The sequence below is a fragment of the Phodopus roborovskii genome, unplaced genomic scaffold (genome assembly GCF_943737965.1).
Source record: "Phodopus roborovskii unplaced genomic scaffold, PHOROB, whole genome shotgun sequence".
In the NCBI taxonomy this organism is placed as follows: Eukaryota; Metazoa; Chordata; class Mammalia; order Rodentia; family Cricetidae; genus Phodopus; species Phodopus roborovskii.
The window spans coordinates 281,968-309,536 of NW_026125665.1; the positions used below are offsets into that span (position 1 = coordinate 281,968).

Sequence of the window (27,569 nt, forward strand, 5' to 3'; positions counted from 1 at the left end):
TCTTAGAGCCACCTGGCTTTTGTGGAGGACACAGAGCACTGGTGGATGTGCCACAGATTTCTACAAATGTGCCATTGCCCTTCAGTGCTCTCTTAGTGATCATGTCATGAAGGACATGGTACCAACTCCCCCCCCCCCACCAGTGCCCTTCTGGTATCCAGGCTTATTAGAGAATACAGTGCCACACCAGGAGATCTAAAGTCCACAACCCAAAGACTGAAATGGCTCTACCAGCTCAACGGCCCCCAAGCTGGCTGAAAGGAAAGTATGCTCAGCCTGTGCTCACTCAACTCTGCAGTGATCAAACCAACACAAAGGAAGAGGAGGAAGGGAAGAGACACAAGTACCTAAAGGGCAGGTGCTAGCATCTGCCTAAGATGGGTTGGAAGTAGATGCTGGACTCCAAGACCATCTTGACAAAACACAGACCCTGCAACCTCCTCTCATGAGGACATGAAGACAATCATGTTGGGGCATTCCCTTCAAGTAGGCCAAACTGTCAACAATGCCTTCCTCTCCAAGAACAGCACCATGCACAGGACTCACCCTGCAACTCAAGAAGATGATGCCGCAGAAAAGGTTCATGCAAGTCCCACATGGTGGCCCACCTATCATTCCATGCCTGGGGAGGGAGAGGAAGAAGGATGGTGAGGAGTACAAGGCCAGCTGGAGCTAAGCAGTGAGATCCAGACTGGGAAGGGAGTGGAGTGTGGGGCAGCAAGCAGCCTTCTTTGTCTGCACCAGCTCAGCCTTGGCCAAAGGTCTAGGCCAAAAAATACAGCACATGCTCACAATCTTACAGATGATAGACCTTGCAGAACAAGATACACAACCCTGGAGTAACCTCTGTGGATTCTGTTTCCACAAATACGTTTACAAATACTAGAATTTTAACTCCTATTTATTTATAATAAATAATAGGAGTGGGGCACATGGCTTTGTACACGAAAAGGGAGTTCTTTACCACTGAGCCAGACTACTAAACCCCACTTATTACTAGAACATCCACACGAGGGGTAGCACATAGCAGAACTCGGTGTCATTAATAGCACTATTCAGCATGGAGGCACTTATCTGTAATCCTAGCACTCAGGAGATAGAACAGGAGGATAAGGAGTACAATTCAGTGGCTTTTATTATCAAAGCTGAGACATTCACCAAGATGTCCCCTTGTACTATTCTCCCACTGCCTGGCCCCACATAGCTCTCTCTATCTTAGCTATCCATGCCCTTCCTTTCCAGATCTTAGTCTAAACTTTAAACTTTGTTTTATGTGTCTAGGGCACACATGTGACACAGCCTGCACACGGAATAAGAGATGACAGCCTGTGACTAGGTTAGTTTTCTCCTGCCATATAGGTCCTGGGCTCAGATACAGGTTATGAGACTGGGTGGCAAGCCCCTTTCTTTATCCACTGGGCCACTTTGTGAGCTATATCTGTAATCCTTTCCCTCCTTTTGTCCTCAGTGCTGGAGATGGAACCTAGGGCCTCATACATATCTTTTCCTTGCCCATGTCCTCTAATTATGTGTGCTCAGTCACTGGGGTCTGCTATGGCCCCTTCAGCATGGCCAGCTGTGGTTCATCTGTGTTTTACAACGCTATCTACTTTCTGTACTGTAAATGCAATATTAACTTGCTTTACAGATACCTGGGTATCTCCTCTAGGGCTGGCATGCACCATGTGATGAAAGTGATTCCATTTTTTTCCTCAGTCATGTCTAAATTTGGAGAAAAATGTCTGCCTGTGCTACTTTACACTCTGACCAGGGGCATACCAGAGACTCTGGTTTCTATACATCATTGTTAATGCTTGCTGTTGTCTGTCATCGTTATTATAGCTAACCCAGAGAATGTTCAATACACACTTGAGCTGTACTATGTTATGCAGATGTCAGCCAGGCCCAATGGGTCAACAGTGGCTATATCCTCTGTAATCTTGTTTATTGTGTCTAGTTGCCTTAGCATGTACCAAGAGTAAACTGTGACATCTTTACAAATTACCACCACTGTGTTTGTGCATGATGGGGAAGCAACATGTAAAATGTTCACGTGAAGGGCAGTGGGCAGCTTTGTGGAGCTGGGTCTCTCCTCCCACCTTTATATGGGTTCTGCAGATGCTTGAGTGGCAAGTGCTTTTTTTTATCCACTGAACCATCTATTTCTAACATGAATTGTACTGGTCTAGGCCTTAGGCACTCAGGGCTCTCTGTTTAAGTGCGCATGTGCTAGTGATTGAATTCTTATCTTAGAAAACAACCCTCTTTGGGCTGGCATAGATCTTTAATCCTACCATTCAGAACAGAGTAGGTCAGCCTCAACTACATAATAAGAGCCCCCACCCTCAAAGTCCCTCTCTCACTCTCATGTGGCAATCCTATGAGATAACAGTTTCTGTCTTCAAACCACTTCATCATTCATGAACGCACCCAGGGCTCTGCTGTTTGCTTGATCTCTCTCTCCTTGAACCTATGGGGTGTCAGGTCACTTAAATGAGACACCGCATGTCTGAGCTGGAGTCTGATGCTCCCTGCCCACTGGTGTGGCTGCTCTGCATAAACACCTGGCCTTCTTTCTTGTTCTCTTTTCTTCAGCAACTTTGTCTTGTTTTATGTTAAACACTGCTTTCTTCTTTGTATTTTAAAGTTATTTCCTTGTTTGAGACAGGTATCATTATGTAAGGTCAGGCCATGCTTTACTCTTGGTTCTGACAGCACTGCAGTGACAGTGATAGTTATTATCTTTTCAAGATTCACTGACCAAAATCCATGATGGGCAAAGTGCTGCCCTGGGCTCCACACCCCAAGCAAGCTGTTGATCCTCAGCCTACACTGCCAAAGAGTGGGAGAATATATAGCAGTCCCTGGCCATATACCACACCTTTCCCTGGTAGATTTCTGGGTGCTGAAGAGCGCAGTTTCTGTCTCACTGTGCCACCACTGCCTTTTGGAAGATCTGATGCTTTCTGCAGTCATAATCCCCAACCGCCCTCCAATCTCAATTTATTCCAAATATAAAACATGCTAGGAGATGGCCAGGAAAACTTTAGAGTGGAATATGGGCACAGAGTGCTGGCCCCACTGCTACATCTGCCACCCATGTTCCAAGTCACCTGGCTGTAATGATATACACAGTCACAGAGACATCACTTAGTGATTTCAATCCAGGCTCCTCTTCAAAGAAAACAGAAATCCCATGTCTCTGCCACCACCAGAGCCTACCCTAGCCTTCAAAATGTCCATAATGAGAGCATGAGACAGAAGTTTTGAAAAAGAGCCAATTAGAATTCTAGAAGCAGGCTGAAGAAATGGCTCAGTGGTTAAGAGCACATACTGCTCTTGCAGAGAACTGGAGTTGAATTCCCAGAACCCACATCAGGCAGTTCCCAAATGCCTGGAACTCCAGCTTCAGTGAGCTGACACCCCTTCTTGGGCACACATACATACATACATGCAAAGAAAAAAAAAAAAAAAAAAGAAAAAAGAAATTCCAGAAGTATACAGTTAAACCCTTGGTAGTGGTCAGTGGCCAGTGATCCCAGGCCTTCTCTGCCCCCCCCCCCCAGTTCTGAGATGATCCAGCCTCTGGTATAACATGGTATAATTTTGCAAACAACCTGCACATGCTGTGTTGTACATCATTAAAACAGCTGTTTACTTCAAACAGGCATGCCATACTGCTTAGGGACTAGTAACCAGAAAGTCCTCAACATACTTAGCATAAGCATAAATCCTACACCCTTTTCTTTTTGTTACTAAGCATTGAACTCAGGGCCCTATGCTCTACCTGCCATAGTTAATCTTGACTGTCAGCTTGATGGAATTTACAATCTAAAAAAAAAAAAAAAAAAAAAAAAGACGCACATGTAGGTGAATGAAGGCAGCACCACACCATGGCCTGGGATCCAATTCTGCACAAAAAGGAAGAAATCATTTGCGTAACAGCTTTTTTCATCATCCTCTGCTTTCTGACCACAGGAACACTGTTGGTGACTAGCTGCCACATGCTCCGGCCTCCAGCCCTCCCTGCCACCATGAGTTTATCCTCAAATATTAACCAACTGAAATTTTTTCTCTTTAAGCAGTTTTTGTCAGGCATTCTGTCATAGCAGTGAGAAAGATAGTACTACTATGTTACACTCTCCCCAGCCCACTCATCATTTCCGACTGTGATTGGTTGAAACCATTAGTGTGGAACTCATAAGGACAGAGGGCACTGCCTGTGCTATGAAACAGTGTGCACGAATCTTAGACACAGTGTAAAATGAAAGCCAGGCGACAAAGAGGACACACACACTACATAAAGTCTACAGGTACACACAAAGCTAATCTGCTGGAAGCTAAGTTATTCAAAGTCAGGAAACCACATATCCTTGGAGAGCAGAGACTATGTTCCCAGAGGACCATCCACGTTCATCTCTTGGTTTGGACCAAAGACATGGTATCACACTTTTCAAATTTACAAAGTAGGCAATGGGGAGATGGCTCCACCCCAAGCACCCACATAAATAGTAGGACTTGTGGCACCTGTAATCTCAGGATAGGTGACATGGAGACAGTTGGGTCTCTGGGGCTCACTTTCCAAATAGCCAGACCAAGCTGCCAAGCCTCGGGCCAGTGAGAGAGGGTCTCAAAAAGTAGACAGCTCCTGAGTAATACCTGTGGCTGACTTCTGGCCTCCATGAGCACTCAGATTCCCACGCCCCACAAGTTAACAAAAAACTTAAAGGAGCCAGTCACATTGACACACATCTTTAACCAGCAAAAATGTTGGGAAGCAAAGGCTAGTCTAGTCTACATGCATAGTTCCAAGCCAGCTAGAGCTACCAGTAAGACACTGCCTCAAAAGAAAAATGTTATGAGTTGTTTTCCCTGCCAGCCTGGTCCCTAAGCCACACCAGTCCCAAATAACACATCAGACACATCTCCCATCAGAAAAAGAAAGGAGGAAAAAAGAAGAAGAAGAAGAAGAAGAAGAAGAAGAAGAAGAAGAAGAAGAAGAAGAAGAAGAAAAAAAAAAGACTAAAAACATTTTTCACTTTATTTCAGCACAATTAACAGTAGACATAATATATGGATGCCTCCAGTTTGGCTCATCTAACCGCAGAGCCTGGAAAACCATGGCCACTGATGTGGTCACACTGCCCCTTATATGCCTCCTCCTTTGTAGGATTTAAATTTGGAAACTAGCTTTGTCTTATCACCTAGGAAAAATGTGCCAACTTACCAGGTTGTATGGAAATTACAGCCATATTGGTCTAGAAATGTTTAACTTAAAAATATTCTTTCCATGGCCAGGCAGTGGTGGTGAACACCTTTAATCCTAGCATTCAGGAGGCAGAGGCAGGAGGATCTCTGAATTTGAGACTATCCTGGTTGGTATACAGAGTGAGTTCCAGGATAGCCAGAGCTACACAGAGAAACCCTACCTCGAAATCATCCCCTCACTCTCCAAAGGAAGAGTATCTCACCCTCACTACTCTGGGTAGATGCACTCACTACATGAGTCTACATAGAATCCAACTCCTACCTAACACCAACAGAACACACAGTGCCGGAGGGAAGTCCCTAAAGATGATCCTGGCCAGACACCCTAAGGAAGACCAAACACAGAAGCCAGAGCTATTCCCCTTCAGACTATTCCCGCTCTGCAGGTTGCCACTCTGTGCACATTTTCAGTCACTTCATCAACCTGCAAGGCAGGGTGAATATTTCACAAGGAAGAAATATGGCTGGGATGTTCGTTCTGCCCAGGGAAAGCTGGAACATGAGACCTAGCCCCCACTCTGTCCACTGACCTGCAGAGTTGGGTTTCTTCTTCACTCTTATACCTGTACCAGCCAGGGTTCTCTAATCACCAGGCAACCCTCACTCCAGGGTTATCTGGGTGATCTGTCCCCTACATCCTTAAGTGTCATAAGAAAGCATCCTAAGCAGCTTCAGTAAATCTAAAGGACAGTTTAGAAACCAAAGCTGCCAGGTGTGGTGGCACACACCTTTAATACCAGCACTCAGGAGGCAGAGGAAGGTGGATCTCTGTGAGTTTGAGGCCAGCCTGGTCTACAAAGGAAGTTCCAGGACAGGCTCCAAAATGACACAGTGAAACCATATCTTGAAAAGCTGGGGGAAGGGGGGAAAGAGAAGCTGAGGAGGGCCCCAGACATTCAGAGGCTTCGGCAACACAAAGGTTGCTCTTTCACCCCGTAATACTCAACTTTGGACTTCCATCCACAAAGTAGCAGGCACGGTAGACAAAGTATAGAACAGATCTGGCATACCCCAAAGAACCTACTCCCTTCTCCCTCAGCTTTGGGAGCTCATCCATCAGAGGTCTCAGAGAGCTGAGGACCCAGAAAGTCAGAGAGAGGGAGAGGAGCCTGAGCCTGTCTCTCTGTCCCTCTGACTTATTTCAAAATGAGTCTTAGGCTTAGAATGGGGCAGCAAAAGGCAGTCAGAGAAGAAGACAAGTTTTTGAGAGAGCAAAATGATTGTTATAGAGACAGGTCCTGGGCATCCCAGGCTGGCTTCCAACAATATATGTAGCTGAGAATGACCTTGAACTTATCTTCCTGTCTGCACCTCCTAAAATGACAGGCACATCCTGTCACACTTGTGCAGATTAAGAAAAGCCTTCCTAATGACAAATTCACAGTGTTCTCAATAGAAGGGAGGTTGGACTTTCCCACTGACCTCCAAGTAGTGAGGATTCTACACCAGCCAATATTGGGGTCCTCAGCTTTGCACAAGGCTGACAGATTGAAACCCCTGTGCACTTCAGGGAACATGTGGAGAACCAGCTGCCTGCACCCCACCAGGTGTTGGCCCTCATTAGGTAAACAGCCCATCACAGAGTGGGAGGCTGTGCCCTCAGTGGAGTCTGGGGTCAATGCTCCATTCTAGAGTGTTGTAAAGAAAGGGTAATACAGATGCTGGGAAAAGGGGTTTCTGAGTGAAGACCTGATGGGAGGCTGAGTCAGACTTAGCAAAGTTCCCTTAAAGTAATTAGTGATGACCAGGAGAAATTACAGAGCAGATGGCAGACGCCTGTCAGATCAATGGGAGGCCCTGCCCTTGAGGAGTGACATAGGCAGGGAGTGGCAGTCTGGCCTCCCTGAGGCACTTATCAAAGTAATGTTCCAGTCCTCCTATAACCCCAGAGACCCACTGACAGCAGGGGACTTCCTTCCCTATGAGGCCCTGTCAGTGGACCTGCCACTGACAGGGCCTCAGCCTAGGACTCAAGGACACCCTACTAGGCTTCAGCCCAGCCCACTGGCTCTTCCCACTCACCTGTGTGAGGTGCGCATGTCCACAGGCCCGTCCCCTACCAGCCCTTCGTCTGATCCTGAGGCCATGGTCTCTGCTGTCCTCAGCAACCCTTGGGCTGGGCCTGCACCAGGCTCGGGCATCACCCTGGTGTCTCCATCTACAGTTAGCTCCAATGACCCTCTCTCCATTTTCATTTTCTTGCTGTCCACATCATCCTCCGTTGGGTCAGGGTCAAGGGCTCGCTTCTGACTGCGGGTTCGACATGCTTCTTCGCTCATTCTGTATGTGAAAGGAAGGACACAGCATTTGAACCAGGCACGGAGAAGCAGACTCTTCTTAAAGTCTGGAGAAAGGACAAGGACTGGACCACAGAAGCCCCTCCAAGACTTTCTTCACACCCTCAAGATGGCTGGGCAGGAAGGTGGTACACAGGCCTCTGGGGTGTGGCCATCTCTGAGAAGCCATGGAATCCTAGTGGGAAGAAAGTAGTGGCAGCTGTTACTGGACATTCTATGGAGGGACAGTGCTGACTATGGGCCTGAAAACTAGCCCAGGAGGTGAGCACCTGTACTGCAATGGGGGAAGGGGGCACAGAGGGGAGCTCTGGCATACAGCACCTGTGGTGCCTGAGCTCCCCTCTGCTGCTCCCCTCCAGGGAGCCAGAAGTGAAGTCACATTAAGCTCTTTTGTTTGGCAGAAATACACTCTGAGCAAAATACAAACTGGTCAATCCCATCATGCCCCACCACTATGGCCCTGTACCTGTGGCACATATATATCTTGATTTAAAGAAAAAGGAAAAAAAACAAAACAAAAATCAAAAACTGCTGAGTCAGTTTTTGATCCCATGACATCACTGGGCTCCACATGACCCTTCCCAGGATTCAGTCAGAGAGACAAAAGCACTTTCCAGAAAACCAGTCTGAACCGGTTCCAGACAACACAGCTGAAGTGAAGTGTTGTTAACCCTAGCAGAGACAGGAGGATAGCTTGCTGGCATTCCACAGCAAGGGTCTGGGACAAGGAGCTCTTAAAGGAGCCCGCTCAGAATCCCACAGGACACCAGACTAGAGAAAGTCAGAGAATCCAGAGTTCACTATGGACAGGTAAAAAATCTGGCTGAGTTCTGGCAGGATCCAGGGCATAGTTTGTCATGGCTCATCTGGCACCTAGAGTATAGCCCTGCAGAGGTATGGCAGGGTACCTCCTTCCAGGTGCCTCAGTTTCCATACTGGCAAATATGGCAGGAAAGGCCTATCCTAGACAAAGCTAGTTCTGGAAGCCCCCTTCAGGAGACTGCATACATTATATCAAGAATGCACTCCCATAGCCAAATCAGAGTGTTGTCTCCTCCTCTCCCCACATCCAGTCACCCTGATGGATGCTAAGGAGTGCTCCTGGATCCTCAGTCTTCTGAGAAGGGTCAGGGAGCCTTCTGGGTCGGTGACCACCAGGTATGGCTGATGCTTTAACCCTAATATGATTCGGTCCAGAGGGGATCGGGATAGGGTCCCAAATCCTATTATCTGCCTCCAATCTTTCTGCCACTCCAACCTGTACCATGCCAACCTCCCTCAGACACCAGAGCATCCATCCCACCCCTCTACTCCACTCCAACACCTCTCAGCTCTGGAGTTCAAAAGCTTTGCTCTTCCTCCAACACAACTGACCACAAACACCCATCAAACCTGCTGACACTCTTGTCTTACCTCCCTGTGAAAGCATACAAGTCACTGCCCTGGGGTGTCAAGGCTGCCTGAAGCAGAGTTGCTCTGAGGTTTAGAACAAGTGATGAGGCAGACTGTGGCAGTATCTCAAACAGGATACAAGCATACCCAGGCCTGGACAGGGAAAGTTGGGAGCCCAGGACCTCTGACAAGCAGGGTATGTGGGAACTAGGAACATTATGACTCTCAAGAGTGAAGCTTGCTGGGCGGCTGCGGCACACTTTTAATCCCAGCACTCTGGGAAGCAGAGGCAGGTGGATCTGAGTCCAAGGCCAGCCTGCTCTACAGAGTGAGTTCCAGGACACTAGGACTACACAGAGAAACCTTGTCTCCCAAGAAAGAAAGAAAGAAAGAAAGAAAGAAAGAAAGAAAGAAAGAAAGAAAGAAAGAAAGAAAGAAAGAAAGAAAGAAAGAGAGAAAGAAAGAAAGAAAAGCGCTAAGCTCTAGGCCTGGCTATACCCTCACACTCTACCAACACAACTCTGCTGCAGCCAAGCAGGCAGGACTTAGGCAGGGCTTTCCTAGGGTAGCCTCAGGCCTTGGCCTCAAGCTGACTCAGTTCCTATTAATCCACTAGAGACCCTGCCTAAGGTCTATCTTCTCTGCCTTGCTTCCTTATTGCTATGAAAGGACTAAGGAAAAGCAAGGGTCTAACAAGGAGGGGTTGGGGGAACTGTTCTCTATATCTCTAGGACAGCCCTTGCCAAATCTCCCCCCACCAAACACATGGGGATAGTTATCTGTTCAGAACTAAACAGGGTCCAGAAGCCCAATAGCATGTATTAGGAGCTGAGCCAACCTCAGGGGAGGGGTGCCTGGGTTTTGCCTCTCCACCTGAAGAAAGATAAGCAGAGTTAGGAGAATAGACACCACACAGAGGTCCCGAGCAGGCTGTGCCCTCTCTACTAGGGCCTGAACCTGCACAGATGTGCCCTTGAAGAGTGACCAATCGAGTCCACTATGGTATTCTGTGGTAAGAAAAGTCCCAACACCCCCTCAAGGCCAGCAGGACCAAAGTCGCCCCGGGACCAGTGCTTACAGCCACTGCATGCAGGCACAAAGCAGGCAGGTAGAAAAAAGCCTCCCTTAGGAAGCATCGTAAGAGGCAGAGAAAGGGGCTGAATCACTCATTTGCAAATGAGGGTGGGCTTAAAAATCCCCAGAGGGGAAAAAAGGAAACTGCCCCACTAGAGTAACTACCACAGGCCTGTTCAGGGGGATGGATCTCACCAGGCAACAGCTTGCATGGCAGCAGCACAGGAAATGATGGTAATTTTCAGGGTAGAGATGTGAATGAAAGTCACAAGGGCCAAGGAGAGGGGCTAGAACACCGAGAGCAAGAGTGTTCCTGCTCTCTCTGAACATCCAGGGCTGGGGCCCACACCTGCACAGTACAGCAGCCCTAACAACAATCAGTGGAGCCTGAAGACTAATGGGAAGATGGCGTACATCAAAGGGTTCCCTCAGCAACAGTCCTATATAGGTGTCTCTGCCAGCCTGGGACCAAGGGGCTGAGTCCTTGTGGTACAGGGAAGGTGGGTCTCTGAGGCAGCACAAACTCCATTAACTGCTACCTGAAGGCTGCTTCCTTTCAGTAAAATGCCACAATGCAATTAGAGGGAGGACCTTGGGTCCGAAGCTCTAAGTCAAGTGCCAAAGGCCAAATGCTGCAACAGGGACCAGGACCTCTAAGAAGTCCTCTAGAGCCAAGGTACCCAGCACAGACCAAGTACAATGGGCCAGTGACCATCCCCAGCTAGCCTACAGACACAAGTCACAGTCCAACTACCACACTAACACACCATGTAAAGTCTCCCTAAAGAAGGGCTTTGGGGTCAGCAGCTGCACATTCTGAGTTTTGTGTGTGTGAAAAGAATGGAATGAAAAGTAACCTGGTGGTGGCAGCGGCGGCACACACCTTTAATCCCAGTGCTCAGGAAGCAGATGGATCTCTATGAGTTCCAGGCCAGCCCGGTCCACAGAGCAAGTTCCAGGACAGGTTCCAAAAGCTACAGAGAAACTGTCTTGAAAAACCAAAAAAGAAGAAAGGGAGGAAGGGCAGGGAAGGGGAATGGAGTGGAGGGGAGGGAAGGGGAGGGGACTTCTCCAAGCTGAAACAGCATCATGTTAACATTCAACAGGTTAGACTCAGCTGTCCTGACTGTGGAGGCTGAACCTCAGTTAGCAATATAGGAATGATGTTTGTAACCTGGGGAAACCTTAGCCCTGAGGGAGAGAGGGAGGGAAAGAGAGAAGAAACAAAATGCTTCCCACTCCTTCCCTCAGTAGCAGCCCAGGGCCTCTACCAGGGTAGCTGCTGTCTGAGGAGCTGAGGATTACTATGTAGACAGGAATACACAGCTGGGCAAGGACTGAAATGGCCAAGAGTGTCAGGTGACAGGTAGGAAAGAGTGCATCTGAACTCAGTCTTGATGGAGATGACCCAGATGAACTGTGAGGGAGGTGACAGGACCCCAGCATGGAAACATGATGACATGGAGCACAGAATTGGCTGGTGGGAGGTAGGGCACAGAGACTTCCCTCCAAGGTGTGCTCTGAAGCTTCACTAAGTACAAGTGGGGGAAGGAGGCTGCTCTGGTTTTTTTGTTTTGTTTTGTTTTTGTTCTAATCAAGCAATAGACTCTTTGAGAATGGGGAAGAGGCTGGAAAGATGGCTCAGCAGTTAAAGCAGTTAAGCACACTGGCTGCTCTTCCAGAGGTCCCACATGGTAGCTCACAACTGTCTCTAACTCCAGTTCCAGTGGATGTGACACCTTCATACCAAGGAACATAAAGTCAAATAAATTATTAAAAGAAAAAGCAGCTGCCCTCATCAGACAAGGGCACATGGAACCCAATCATAAGGCACAGAGAGAGGTCCTGCTGCCCAGCTCCTCCTGGCCTGCAGCTGGTATTCTCCAGTGAGTTGTGGCCCAAGCTGGAGGCCAGGTCACCCCTATTAGCAACTGGAGCTGAGGTCCAGGACAGCAGTGCTATTACACAGAGAAATAATCCTGTCTTAAAAACCTAAAAGTTCCCATGAATTACATACACCCATTTATTTTCTGAGACAAGGTCTAACTATGTAGCCCAGGTTGGCCTTGAACTCAGAAATAAATCTGCCCATGCTCACAGAGTGCTGAGATTAAAGGGATGAGCCACTATACCTGGTACTTTTTTGAAAAATTATTTTATCCTATATAAGTGTTCTATGTTTCTATGTGTATTGTGTCAGCCCAAGGAAGTCAGATGAAGGTGCCTGATATTTGGAACTTGGGATCTAGAGCAGTTGTGAGTCACCACATAGGTATGATGAACAGAATTCAGATCTTCTGGAAGAGCAACAAATGCTCTTAACCTCTGAGCTCCCAGTCATTGACCCTCCCAAATTATACATGTATAACATGGCACTTGCCCACACAACATAACATAAACGAGTAAGTAAAATCAAATCAGAAAAGCCCAACAGCCTGTCCTAGGCTTTCAAAGCCCTGAAGAGGAGATGCTGAGACCAGAACCTCTCCTTCAGGGCCCCTGGTGACTTGCAATGGGAGGGCCACAATGGCCCTTGCCAAATGGCCTTTCCAAAATACCTCACTTATGCCAGGGCTCATCAGATGCCAAATACCCAAGAGTGTTACAAGCTGAGGACAGGTATCCTCTCAATCAATAAAGTGACAGGTTCCCACCTTCTCCTTCCTCCAATACTGACCTGAAGCATCGTCCTCCGCTGCACTGCCTGTTTTCACCTTCAGGAACGCTTGTATACATGTGAGACCAGGAAGGTGGAGCAGCCACCCTGAACAGAACAAAAACTCCCCTGGAGTCAGGGGAGACTCCAGCACCAAAGGGTGACTGAAGGATTTCACAAAAAGGTGATTTATAAGAAGGCAGGCAGCAGCAGCTCAGGATGATTTTTATCTCTTCAAGATTAGGGATACCTCATCAATGTCCTTGGTGTGTCCATAGCTTGCCAAGGGACACACACACTCTCTCCCTCCCTCCCCAGCAGGCACTAAATAAATGAGCAATTGTGGGTTAGGGTTGGGGCTGGCAGGAACTTTGGGCCCCACCCAAACATGTTCCTTTTGTGTGAACATGAAGGTAGGGTCTTCCTCCTAACACCCAGCAGCATCCCCAAGGTCAAGCCCACCAACCATTACTTGTAGGGTTGAATGTAAACCAGCCCCCAGTTTACAGGGGCAATAACAGGCTCAGCCAGGTGAGGTAGGAGTCACCTAGAGAGTGGGAGGATGTTAGGGCTGCAGTCTGCACTGCTCTAGGCAGAGCTCCACAGAAAGCACCTCCCAAATCACGCCTGCAGGGTCCAGGAACCTGGAACGCCTTAGGAGTGAGTGCTTCTCAAGCTGGACATGTTCTATTGAGATATGCACAACACAAAAGCATTTCAACTCTGCTGAGTAGCATGAAAGCACACCTACAACTGCAGTGTTCCTCTATGATATGATATATGATATGATATGATATGAAATCAGGCAGGAAAAACATAGGCCTGTGGGCAAAAGGAGCCAAAGACACAGCCTTTCAGAATTTCACTCAAATGACAAAAACACGAGGGGGGGAGGGGTCCAAACAATATGAGAAATAGGCTACAAGAGCAAAATCCCACACCCATGTCACAGGGAATGAAATTCTTGCCTTAGGAGACCTGAGCATGCTGTATCATGGTGGGCTGTGGGATCCAAGGAGGGGATGGACATGAGCACAGGTGGCATTTTGCTGTGTGATTGTAGTTAAGTTTCATTGAAATCTTTCTGGACTTCAGGGGAAGCAGTCTAGCACCTCTGGTTTCTGGAATCTCGTGTTGTCTGTGGGAGAACTCTGTCCTGAAGTCCTTACTGTACATACTCCAGTGTGCATGGCTATGTCCAAATAAAACTGTACTATGATGGGCCACAGCCTTGGGCCCACCTAGGCTAGTGCTTCTCCCAGACAAAACCAAACAGAGAAAAGCAACAGCAGCACAGTTCCAGTAGTTCCTAACACAGTGGTCAACAGCCTTCTTTTCCAAAAACATCCAGAGCACATCTGCCCAGAAGCAGAGGGTTCACAAAGCACATGCAACCAGCAAATTCAACCTAAACCCAGGACCCCAAGGCTTAAAAGTCTCTGAAAAGAGTAGACAAGCAGCTAGCTACAGGGTTGGCCTCAAACTGTCCTGAATCTCATACACATGGAATTCTAAAGGCAAAGAGGTCCCCCAGACAAGGAAAGGACATGCTACAAATTCAACTGCTGCAAAGCATGAAACTTTAACCCGGTTCAAGTATAAAGCCTAGCCAAGGTTTCCAGGGAAGACTCAGAGGACTTAGGGGACAGTAGAACCTGAATTACTATACAGCCAAGTGTCTAGAGGCCTATGGCCCATGGAGGTCCTGTAGAAGATGGTGCTATAGGATCAGGGCAGATCTCCAGGGTATCTAAAGCTTAGGGAGGGCCTGTGTGCACCAGTGAAACCCTAAAATGGTTTATCAGGTATGGGGGAGGGGGAGTGTCCAGAAGCATGAGGAACCATCCTGGCTTCTACTCCCAAGAAGGTCCCAGAAGGAAGTCAGTCACTGGACAATGAAAGTCTCCAAAACAAAAGAAAATACAACAAGAACAACAACAAAAGTGTATCTTCTGTCAGATCATGCTGAGGAAAAAGTAGCAGCCCTGGCCTTGGCCAAAAAAGGTTCCAGTCTCTGGTGGCCTCTGCCACTCACTCCAGCATGCCCTTCTCCCATCTCTGCACACCTGCTCCCTACCAACAGGCTCTTCTACCAGGTCTCAGCTGATACTTGAAGCTTCAATCTATATGTTCATGTTCATATACTCCCACTCCTCTCCCAAGGACAGGAGACACCTCCTTGTCACCAGGGCCCAGTGCAGGCACAATGGTCAGCACAAAAGAGGCACTAGATGGATACACATTCGCTAAACAAACTAGAGGCAAGCTTCTTTCACTCACTCCCATTCTGTAAACTAAGCAGAGACTTCATGTAAAGAAGGAAGATAACAATTGGAAACCCACAGAAACCAGCAGGACATGCAACACTTTTGCAGCCCAGTTCTCCACAAGTAGTCTGAACAGCAGAGCAAGGCATCTAGAAACACAAGCCAGGCATAGTGTATTACCACATAGGTAATTCCAGCATGTGGGAGTCTGAAAAAAAGGAGGGTTGCTGTGTATTCAAATCTAGCCTGGGCTAGAAAGAGTGAGGCGCTATCACAAAAAAGAAAAAGAAACAGCGAGGTGTGGTAGTGCACACCTGTGACCCCAGCACATGGGACAGATAGGAAGCCAGTGTGGTCTCCAGAGTGAGTTGGAGGGCAGCCAGGGCTACAGAGAAACCCTGTCCCAAAATCTCACCAAAAAACAAAAAACAGAAACCACTCAAGATGAATTAAAGACCTGTATCTATTAAAAGAACCTTGGGTGACTTCCTATCCTTGAAGTTGTCGATAGGTTCTCACATATCTCACCAAAAGGAGGTGGTGCAGACCTTTAATCCCAGCACTTGGGAGGCAGAGGCAGGCAGATCTCTTGAGCTCAAGGCCAGCTTTGTCTACAGAGCAAGTTCCAGGACAGTCGAGCTACACAAAGAAGCCCTGTCTCTTGGGAAAAGGCTAATCCGGGGCTAGGGAGAAGTGCTTGTCTTGCTTCTCTCATAAAGCCCATTTTTAAACATCGAAGGCAATAGCATGAATGTAAGTACAGGGCAGGAGACTCGCCTGCTTGGCCAGTGAAGACTTTCCTCAACAAACAAGGTGGGTGGCACCTAAGGAGCACCGAGCCTCTAGCCTCCACACACACATGAACATGAATGTAGGTGCAGATATACAAACACTTACACACTAAAACATAATTTAGTCTACATCAATTAAAAGTGTGTGCATCAAGAACTACTACCAGCCAGCTTGGGACACAAAGGAAAGCTTATCTCAATGAGTTCAAGTCCACCCTGGTCTACAGAGTGAGACCCAGGACAGTCAGGACTACACAGAGTAACCCTGTCTCAAAAAACCAAAAACTACAAAAGTCTCTTCAAGAGAGCCTGGTTATCTAGAACATCTCACAGACAGAGGAAATCACTTATGGCTATGGATAGTCAACGGAGCTTGCTTAGAATGTCTGGGGTCATAGAAGCCTCCACCCCCATGAAGGAAAAACAAAATGACATGTCAATTCAAAAATCGGGAGCAACACTTGGATATTTCTTATAGTCCTGCAAATAACCAACAGCTCACAAAGCCTGTCAACTAGCTCCAGGGAGTTAACCTCTTCTCACCTTGAGCACCCACCCACCCAGTATGTGTGCACAAATACATATACAAAAATAAAAACTAAAAACTTTAAATGTTCTGGAATTAGGGAAAATTACAAAATACTATGGATATATTAATGTCATTAGATAATGCCATTGTTGGTGGTGGTGTTTTGGTTTTAGAGGACTTCAACCCTAAGGGCTGCAGCTGTTTGGGTCTGGTAAGCAGTAACATAAACTGCTTCTTAAGGAAAGATGTTTGATCAAGTAAAGCTCTAGAGTCCAAACCCACCATTCCAGCCATGGCAGCTATCTGGGGGATCCAGAGGGCCCCAGAAGTTTACTAATCAAACAGGATTATGAGCCTGTCCCAGCAATATCTGGGAGTACAGCCTGTAGAACATGCATGGGACAACACACTCTTAAGCACCCATGCTGGGGGAGGCTGTAGCCCTCTGAAGTTTCTAGGCCAACATTTAAGATCCTGTCTCAAAAAGCTAAAAAAATAGCCAGACAGTGGAGGTGCACACCTTTAATTCCAGCACTCAAGAGGCAGAGGCAGGTGGTTCTCCAAGTTCCAGGCCAGCCTGGTCTACACAGAAAAACCCATCTTGAGAAACCAAAAAGGGAGGGGAAAGGGTTTTCCTCTACCAGACTGGCCTATAAGCAAGACTACTGGGGCATTTTTCTTAAACAAGAGTTGGACATAATCCCAGCACTCGGGAGGCAGAGGCAGTGGCAGGTGGATCTCTGTGAGTTTGAGGCCAGGCTGGTCTACAGAACTATAGTTCCAGGACAGGCTCCAAAGCAATACAGAGAAACCCTGTCTCAAAAAAGAAAAGAGTTGGAAGTGGTGACATATACCTTTTGATCCCAGCACTATAGAGAAGACATGTGGATCTGTAGTTTGAGGCCAGCCTGAACCACACAGTTTAATTCTAGGCCAGCTAGCATTACTTAATGGGACTCTGGCTTAAAATAAAACAATAAAAACAACCCTGGTATTTGAATTGCTGGTTTGAATTTTATAAATATCACTAAATGAATTTCTGATTTGGGATTAGAACTGAGTTACAACAATGTATGAAATAGTCCTAAACATAATCTTACCATTTTATACTACATATTTTTGAGAAGTGGCCTTCTCACCACTAACCATTTTAAAATCAAAGAATTCTGAAAGACACTGAAGATACTCTCACAATACACTCATCCAAAGTACAGCATGAGGCTCAGGCACAAGGTTCAGGATTCACAGCCCACAGATGGACCACTGTGAGATTGGGGGGAATGGGGAAATACGCTAGGCTCAGGATGAAGACTTCTTGCCCACTGACTTCAGGCTTATGGTGAAGTGCTTTTACCTGTGCCATCTTGCTGACCCTAAACTTTTTGTTATGGAAAATTTCAAGCATGCCCACAAAGAAGTGATGCCATGATGCCGCATGTCCATGACTAATCAGGTCTATACAAAGAACCAGCTCACAGGGACACAGGTTCTATGGTCCACTGATGAGTCTCCCCTTGCTAGCAAGTTCAGTCTAGAGAAGCAGAGTACATATACTGCCTTCATCTCCTCCACATGTGAAACCACACTGGCTCCCAAACATTCTCTAAAGGGAACCAGGGACTGATCAGCTTCTTTTTCTTTGAGCACCAATATGAGCTTAAAGATTTTTCACCTTTTTAATTTATTTGGAAACAGGGTCTCACTTTGTTGCCCAGCCTGACCTAAACTCCTGGGCCCAATGGCCCTCCTGCTTCATTCAGCCTTCCAAGGAGCTGAGATCTGGCACCTAGCTTCACCATGAACTGCTTCTCATTTTACGTGGTACTGGGAATGAAGCCAGGGTCTCACTTGGCTAGCACTCTTATCTACCACCACTCGTTCCCTGGGAACCACCCATCCACTGAGGTGCTGGTGTGGGCCCTTCTGACACAACTGCCATGTTCCCAATGCCGATACAGAATTCAGTGATCTCAAGTTTGACTCAAATTCTATGCTTCTCCTTTGGTCCTTAGAGACATTTATTTCTTCTACAGTATCTGACAGGGGGGAAAATTGCACACATTCTTACCCTAAAACCAAAAACTTGACCCCTCAAAGCCAGCTTTGCAAAACTGCCATCAAGATGGGTGGTGGTGCCACACGCCTCTAGTCCCAGTGCTTGGGAGGCAGAGGCAGGTGGAGCTCTGTGAGTTCAAGATCAGCCTGGTCTACAAGAGCTAGTTTCAGGACAGCCTCCAAAGCTACACAGGGAAACCCTGTCTCAAAAAACCAAAACAAACCAAAACAAAAAAAAACTACCATCTAGTATAAAAAATGCAGGTGAAAACAAAACATTTGACACTCAACCCTGCTATGGTATGCATATGCCCTACAACCACACACGGTCATAAAGATGCAATAATTAATTTTTTAAGTGATAAAAAGCAAATACATGCATACCTTTCCTTAGGAAAACAGATTCATGCTGTTGCTTTCTGTAGGACTAAAGCCAACAGAATCCAGGAGCTCATGCACAAGGGAAGCTCCAGACAATAGTGTGTCTGCTTCTGATTTTGTCACCACAGAATACAGGGCCACTCTCTACCTCCTTCACCCCAGTGCTGGCAAAGTAACAAGCTCCCATGTCACAATCTTTTCCCATTACCCACAGGATAGTTTTGGAAGATGATTCTAGGGTAAACAAACAGTGGCTCTATGATGCAGGTAAAGTCTGACCCCCTTCACAGGAGCAGCCAGAGCACACAGGTAGGTGTTTTCCAGCAAAGACATCTCAGGAACTCTGCAACATGCACAATTCTCCTTAGCAAGAAGATAATGCTGACCGTGCTGTGACCAAGGGCCGCCATCTGCACTACCTTCTCTGGAAAGCATATGTTTTTCCTTCTTTAGGGCAGGGAGGTTGAGGGTTTTCTTTGTGAAACCCTTGACTGTTCTGGAACTAGCTCTATACATCAGGTTGGCCTAGAACTAACAGAGATCTACCTGCCTTTGCCTCCAGAGTACCCCAGTAGTATATGGTTTTCTAAAGCCACTCTGTAACACCCAGCTCAAAACAAAACCCTGCAGCAAGAGAGTCAAGGACAAACACCATGAATCTGAGCAAGCAGAAAGATCTGCTTGGGTGCACATGTGGTCTCTGTACACCTTGGTAATGTGCAGGAGTTGCCTAGTGCACTGACAACTAGGAATCAAAAGAGGCCTCATCTGCAATAAAAGGTGAGAGTGGCCTAGTATTAAACCAGGACAAAACCCAGAAAATATAAACTAAAACCTACAATGCCAGCACTTAGGAGGCAGAAGCAGGAGGATCTGGGGCTACATAATAAAATAATCAAGAAACAAGTCAGTGCTAGTGATATATACTTGTAATCTGAGTACTTGGGAATCTGAGGCAAAAGATCAAGGTGAGTTCAAGGCTAGCCTGGACTACATGGTGATACCCTGTCCAAAAAAACCAAAATATGGGGCTGGAGAAATGGTTCAAAGGCTAAAAGCACTTTCTGCTTTTGCAGTGGGCCCAGGTTCAAATCTCAACACCCACATGGTGTTTCACAGCCATACTGAACTCCAGTTCCAGGGAACCTGATACTTCCTCAGGTATCAGACATAAAACTATTACACAGACAATGCAGGTGTAACACACATAAATTAATCTGAGGGGGAAAAAACGTCTAAAAATAAAATAAGCCTCTAACCCTAACACTGTCACAGCCTGTGTCCACCATAGCAGGGTTAATGGAACATCTGAGTCTCACATAGCCAACCAGACACCATAGGGTAGAGATGAGCCATTGACAAACCCCTGCCTATTTTGAGCTGCATGCTACAGTCTGAAACCTAAGGGGTTTTGAGGCTTGTCCTACCTCTAGGGTACATTCAATTCTTCTTTCTTTTGCAGGTACACATGGCCTTCAGCCAAAGTGCCACTGCTGATGACAACAGAAATACAGAGGTACAGCCCTTTTGTGTTCTACAGAGCTCAAGTTTCCACAGGAGTACTGTGTTGTGACTATACAACAATTCTAGCAGCTAGGCAGTGATGGTGCACACCTTTAGTCCCAGCACTCAGGAGGAAGAGACAAGTGTATCTCTGTGAGTTTGAGGCCAGCCCGATCTACAGAGAAAGCTACAGAGAATCCCTATCTCAAAAAACCTGGTGGGGTGCGGGGTGGTGGTGTGGGGTGTGTTTTAGGAGACACAGCTGGAAGTCAAAGGTTATCCTCTGGTCACCCTTCTTTAGGTGCTTGAGCAGGTGACCAATGATTGTGGTCTTTACCCTGAGACAAGGGTCATACCTGATCTCACTATTATGACTTGCCTTCTCTCTTCCCAAGCAGGGCTCCATTAGGGGTATGGAGGCTGCCTGAGCCAGCTTTCTATTCCAGACATGAGTTCCCAGCACTCACCTGCCTCACAGTCCTGGACGCTGGTCCTACTATACAGCCATGGCCACAGTTCTGTCAAAAGGCAACTTATGTGGATGGGCTGGCTCAATGTGCAGGCCAACCTAAACCAAAAGACAGAAAAACACTGAGTTCTAAAGAAGGGTTGGAAACTCAGGAAATTTCAAACATCTCCAGTGAAAGGGTATGGCTCAGTGGGAGTCTGCCAAATGTGAGAAAGGGCCTGGGTTCTGTCTCAAGCACCCACAATAGAAGAAAATGCCTTCAATCACAGTAAAAGTGAAATATGTCATTGCTGCCTTCCACAACAGAGGCCAGACAAAGAAATCAATTTCTAAGGCCTAGCAGACATGGAGGAAGTAACCTGTGAACAACATCACAGACCTGTCTTTGAAGCTCTCAAAAGCGTTGACAACAGAACAGAGACCTGATACGTCTGATACTCAGGAAACCTGCCCAGTGCTCAGATCAGCCAGGTTCCCCCTATGACCCACCACCATTGAAGAAGTATTGGCTTGTTCCTAAGGAAAAGGAGGCACAAGTGTCCAGGATAGCCAAGCTCACCTCTGGACTGAGGATGATTACCTTCAACCCCAGTGGTCAACAAATGTCCTGGGAAGAAGAGACTGCCTGCTGTGCAGATGAGACACATGCAACTAAAGTCCAAGATCACAGGAGAGTAGCTCGATGACAGGCCCCTGAGTCTGTGGTGTCAAACTGGGTCCCACTTTCAGGATTTTATGCCCAGAATCCATACCACTTCTGTAGTCTTTTTGTTGTACCCACATGACTGACAGGAATCTCTAATAAGAAACCAATTTTTTGGGGGGGAGGAGTCTGTCTATCTGTCTGTTTTTAAGTTAAAAGCACTGGGTACTCTTGTAGAGGACCAGGGTTAGGTTCCCAGAACCCACATAGCAGCTCACAACCTTCTGTTCCAGGGGATATGACACTTTCTTCTGTCCTCCTTGGGTACCAGGCACATACATGGTGCACATATATGAAGGTAAACCACTCAAACACATTAAAAAAAAAAATCTATTTAGTTAGTTTTGGGTTTGTAAGACACGATCCCAACCATATAACTCTGGCTGACCTAGAGCTCAGAGATCTGCCTGAGTTAATCCCTGAGAGCCAAATGGTAGAAGGAAAGGTGGTTCTCACAAGTTGACCCACACAAGTGTACATGTCTACATGCACAAGAGTACATGCCTACACGCACAGATGCATCAATGTATAACATGAAGCGCCATCATCTCCATATACCCCAAAGGCCAGCCCTGTGAGCCACTCAAATGAACCTCATTTTTAACCTTCCATCCAACCTTATATACCAAGCACCCTCCCACCATGGACATTTCACATATAAAACAAAACTGCAAAGATGGAATTTCAAATCCAGGTCATTAAGAGACAGGTATGGGGCTGGAGAGATGGCTCAGCATTAAGAGCACTGGCTGTTCTTCCAGAAGACCCAGGTTCAATTCCCAGCACCCACATGGTGGCTTAAAACAGTTCCAGGAATCCAGCACCATTACATAGACATGCATGCAGGCAAAACAATAATGCCCATAAAAATAAATTATTTAAAAAAAAAGGGGGGAGGGTATGCTGCCAGGTGGTGGTGGAGCACACCTTTGATCCCAGTGCTCAGGAGGCAGAGGCAAGCAGACCTCTGAGTCCCAGGCCAGCTTGGTCTCCAAAGTTCCAGGATAGCCAAGGCTGTTACACCAAAAAAAAAAAAAAAAAAAAAAAAAAAACCCAAACCAAAAGAAGAGATGACTACAATGCACCTCCAGTCACAGGTATACAGGAGGGTGAGGCAAGATTGTTTCAGCCAACAGCCAAGGAAACCAAACAATATACTAGCTCCAAAATAATAAAAACAAACAGCAATTCTCTAATCTCCATTCTAAACTGAAAAAGACCTTAAACATAACTACCAGACCACTGTGACACTTAAAAACCTAACAAATACTTGCCCCACATGGCCTCGCCACACTTCAGGAGTTCCTGTCCTGGAGGTGATTGGACTCATTAGCTGCCTGATGCTTCCACCACTGTATCCTGCCCAGTCTGCTTGAGTTTTCCAGGAAGGCACCCTTGCTCCACCCCCACCCAGGAGGGAGGCTGTGCAATCAAGACTCTGCCTGGCTTCAGTTCAGGAACCTAGAACATCTGACTGGGACGGAGAAGGAGCCAGTCTGGGGAGCTCAGGATGCAGCCCCTCCAATCAAGCAATGTGAATTCACAAGGAGTGAATGTAGACCCAGCAGAGCCCACTTAGCACTCCTACAACAAGGAGCACTTCTCGAAACTAAAGGGAATCGTGCACCTCACTAACTGGGTTCAGAAAGCTTTGCTGTTTTTATGTCAAACCCATACATTTAAAACAATATTAAGTAACCCTTAAGTGCACAATTACCAGCTCAAGGGAGAGACTTCACCTCCCCTGATAAATCATTATGGTTTGGCTTTAACACTGCACCTGGGTCCTCCTCCTTTTCTTACTCCCTTCCTTCCCCTCTCTCACATACACATAACCTTTCCTATAACCCACCCTGATCTCATGTCCTAATTGTAGAAAAACCACAAATGACAGGAAGACAGCCATAGAAGCCATGGTCATGCATATGAATTTCAAGCCATGGCACTGTGAATATAACATCTTTTGTTGTCATTTGCTCCTTTGGGGCAAGGTTTGGGGGATGTTCCCTTTTAACTCCAAGACAAGGCAGAAGAGCCCCCAGGTCTGTATGGAGATCATTCATGGCCAACACAGGAGGTATCCCTAGAGGCACTGGCACTTGACAGGAAAAGAAACTACACTCTTGGGTCTGGCCCTACATGAGTGTACCCATCTACTCTCTGCCTACTACCTGATCTCACTGACACCTTAGCAGTCTGCACCCCAACATTTGCCACCTTAGCCTCCGGTATTATCCTGACAGGCCCAAGAACCTCTCACTGACACCTTAGCAGTCTGCACCCCAACATTTGCCACCTTAGCCTCCGGTATTATCCTGACAGGCCCAAGAACCCAGCACTTCTCACTGCTCCTGTATCTGCCCCTCCAAGACCACCTGCCCTGCACAAACCAAGCATCTTCACAAAGCTCACCTGGACCCTCTGCTAATGTTCCTAGCAACCACACCACCAAAATCAAGAAGAAGGACTCGTAACATCGAAAGGGAGAGACCAAGACAGCACTAGTGGAGCACCGAAGGAGGCACCACAGATTAGATCAAGCCAAAAAGTCAGTCTTCCTTTTTCTTTCCCTCCCTTCCCCCCTCACTATATACTCTAGGCTCTCCTGGAACTCAAAAGAGTTCCTGCCATGGTCTCTCAAGTGCTGGAATTAAAATATATGCCACCAAACCCAGCTAGATAGAATCATAATTCCTTTTTTGTTCTGCTTTGTTTTTTAAGACAGGGTTTTTTCTGTGTAGTGTTTGCTGTCTTGAACTTGTTCTGTAGACCAAGCTATCCTTGAACTCGAGATCCACCTGCCTCTGCTTCCCAAGCGCAGAGATTAAAGGCATGAGCCACCAGGCCTGGCTTCATAATTTTTAACATAGCCTCCACACATGGACTTGAAGCAAGAGCTACACCTGCCCCTGCCTCGCAATACACACTTAAATACATGCTCCATCAACTGAGCTCTGCTCCAGTCCACATTCAGGTTTCCAAACTGGGGGTTGGCACCCTATTGCCTGATACTCACATTCAAGCAAATAGTTTTCCTGGGACACAGCCACAACCAATGCTCCCTCTGGCTGTGTGTACCTACAATGACAGAGCTGAACAGTAGTGACACATAACAGTAAAGCCAAAAATACTGTCTCAAATGGTAATGACAAAACCTCACCTCCACTATCACTGAGCACTGCAGAGCTGCTCAGGAAAGGGCACAATAGCACAGAGCACCCCCAGGGAACCTGGGCAGTATCTGCTCTCCCCAAGGCACAAAACCTCATTACCATGTCCCCAGTGAGCAGGGGCAGGTTGGACTAGGCAGACTAGAGACAGCCCCAGGAGAGCAAAGGAGCCAATAGGGAAACTGGCCGTACACCCTGTCCCCTGGCAACCCAAACTGGCACTAGGGATGAGAATGGCACAGAGTCCTGCCCACCATCTCAAGTGCTGACACCCAATGGATTGGCAGCCAGTTTATGCCTTGAGGCTGGCTCACCTTGTCCTCTCCTCACCCATGGTTAACAAAGGCCCTGATAGAGGATGATCTTCTCTCCTGATCCAACACAGGCTCCCTAATGTCCCCTGAAAACAGACATGCACGCACGCGCACCCTCTACCTCACAGTGCCATATGGTGGTTTGCATGTGTGCATGTACACAAACTCACACACACCACATCACAGCTCCAGTAAGCCTGCCTCTTCCCAACTCCTCAGACCTACCTGCCCACTTGTCTGCACTGTTAAGTCTTTGCCCATGCCACTGCCATGCAAAGAAGCCCACTCATTCCCCCTTGCCATTTCTGATACAAGTCCCTGTCACCAAATCAAGTACTCTTTCCCCAACTAGGTCAAGTAGATTGGAATGTGGCAACACAGTTGAGATGATGTCTTGACCCCCCTACAATGTTGTCAGCATCCACAATGTTTCCATCACACACCTGAGACAAAAACAGCTATAAACGCTATCTCTATCCTTCCTTAGAATCCGAGGCTAGTATACAGCCATGTGGCAACAGCCCCAGCACTAGCCAGAGAGCAGCTGTTGCTTCATTCAGCATCTCTCACAGCTGAAGGTTCCAGAAGCCTAGTCTTGAGTCTAGAAAAGCCTCCTTCCTGTGACTGCTGGGAGCTCATTGCTGTCTCAGTACTGATTGGTAGTTGGCATACTGTACACACACTTCCCCCCCACACACACACACCAATGCTAGAAATGGACCCTAGAGCCTCTGTTTTCTGTTTTGCATAGTAGGCAAGTGGTCCCTACAGGGACCCTAACCAGCAGCCATCCCCTATTACTGTGGAGATATAATGTCCCACCCTGGATCCCCAAATGTCATCTCATGGATCAGGAAGCAGGAAGCTTCATCACACACACCCTCCTTCCCTGGTCATCCTGAAGACTCAAAAGCACTTCTGGCCAACTGTGGCTCTCGATGACCCTAAGCCCTCTCTCAGTCCACCTCCCTCCTGGAGCCCCCTCAGGACTGTGCTGCAGATCAAGTGGCAGTCCCAGCCCCAGGCAGGACCTCCACAGGAAACCACTACTTCTTACTTTATCAACTGTGATTAAAGCCATTCCTCAAAATGTCTCCGATCCTATCTGGACGGGAATGTTCCTGCCAACGTCCACACAGCAGCAAGTGGTAACTGCAGAGACCTGCATGATGAATGTGTGGAACCCAGGGTTTCTGGGCCTCAGAAAGGTCTCCAGTGCTCAACACTGAGATGCTTGGTATGTGAAAAGCTTGTCAAAGACACCTAAAGGAAGTGTGACAAGAAAAAGCGGGAATGGCTTCTCTGCTGAGAATCTGAAACTGCCCCCCCCCCCACCCAGCCAGATAATTCCTTTCCCCCACCCCCTTCCTGGCACACAGCTCTCAAAGTCCTTAGGATTTCCAAAGTTCCCTTATCATGGAGGAAGCTCACATGCTAGCTAATGATAAGTCAGCTGCCCACTCAGTTCGTGGGTGAGAAAGGAAAGAGAGGAGAGCTAGAAGTTAGTGGGTCCCCAGTATCAATAGTGCCAACAATTGTGCCCCTGTCTCGAGGCTTCAGAAGCACCCGCAGGCCCAGGACTCTGGAAGCTTCCAGACAACAGGACACAGGGAATTCCTGGAGAGTGGCTGCCTGGTGAGTCCTGAAACTCCTTCTCAACACTGCAACAAGGAAATGTGTCCCAGAGTTCTACAACCTGCTGGAGGAAGGGACCTGGGAACCTAAACTGATAGTCATCAGAAACCCAGGAGAGCCCCACTGGGCAATGGAAGAGGGGAGCAACCTCGAGAATAAGTTTTGGCCCTGTGGGAGCTAACACTGCCTCCAGTGAGCTGTTATGAGCAGAGAGCTAAATTACAGGATGGTGTGTGCTGCTCAAGGGCCACTTGGTGAGGTCACTGAGGACTCAGCCTGAAATATGGGGTCAGCTTTGCCCTGGCTGGCCTCTGCAAAAAAAATACCATTATCTGTCATACTTCCAACTTCTATAGTCAGGCACACTGACTATAGAAAAAGCATCAATACCTCCCCAACCCAAAAGCAGGGCAGCTGAGAGATCTCAGACACTCCCCCAATATTTCATGGTGGTTTCATGAGCTCTAGGGTCACCCTACCAAGCTGGAGAAAGCGTATCCAGGTCCTGCCCCTCCAGGAGCTAAAGAAACCCCAAGAATTTCCATGCTCCAACACTCTGCACCAGAAATGATGTCACAATGAACCTTCTATACCATATGCACTTTTTAAAATACCCTAGTAGCTGACACAAGCCAGGCCTCCAATGTATGCTGTAGTATCTTCCTAAACTAACACTGAAAGACTCAAAGTTAGATTATTTGAGTTCGCACTTTTTTCTGGCAGTAAATGCACATAAGGTAAAATTCTTAACTTTCCCTGCTTTGGAGATAGAGTAGGGTCTCATACCATAGCCCAGATTGGCTTCAAACCACAGTATGGAGGTTTTCCTGTTTCACCTGGTAACCAAGACAGGCTTATTTTAACCATTTCTAAGTGTACAGTTCAGCAGCATTAAAAATGTTTACATGGGTCAGTGAGAAGGCTTAGCAAAGACTGCCAAGCTTGACAACCCGAGTTCAATCTCTGTATCCCACAACTCCTGAAAAGATGACCTCTGAACTCCCCCCATGCCCACACATGAAATAGTAGTAGTAGTAGTAGTAGTAGCAGCAGCAGCAGCAGCAG

The 27,569-nt window shown here is 47.2% G+C and overlaps 1 protein-coding gene across 9 annotated transcripts in view; it reads right to left on the bottom strand.

Annotated features, from left to right (window-relative positions):
* The window catches only part of Gatad2a (GATA zinc finger domain containing 2A), an 89,802-nt gene that overhangs the window by 20,606 nt on the left and 41,627 nt on the right, over positions 1-27,569 (bottom strand). For all 9 annotated transcript variants that reach the window (XM_051178042.1, XM_051178050.1, XM_051178045.1 and 6 more), the window contains one exon: positions 7,291-7,548. In XM_051178042.1, the coding sequence (XP_051033999.1) occupies positions 7,291-7,547 (257 nt within the window). In that variant the 5' untranslated portion in view covers position 7,548. Of the gene's footprint in view, positions 1-7,290; positions 7,549-27,569 lie in introns of those variants that run through there.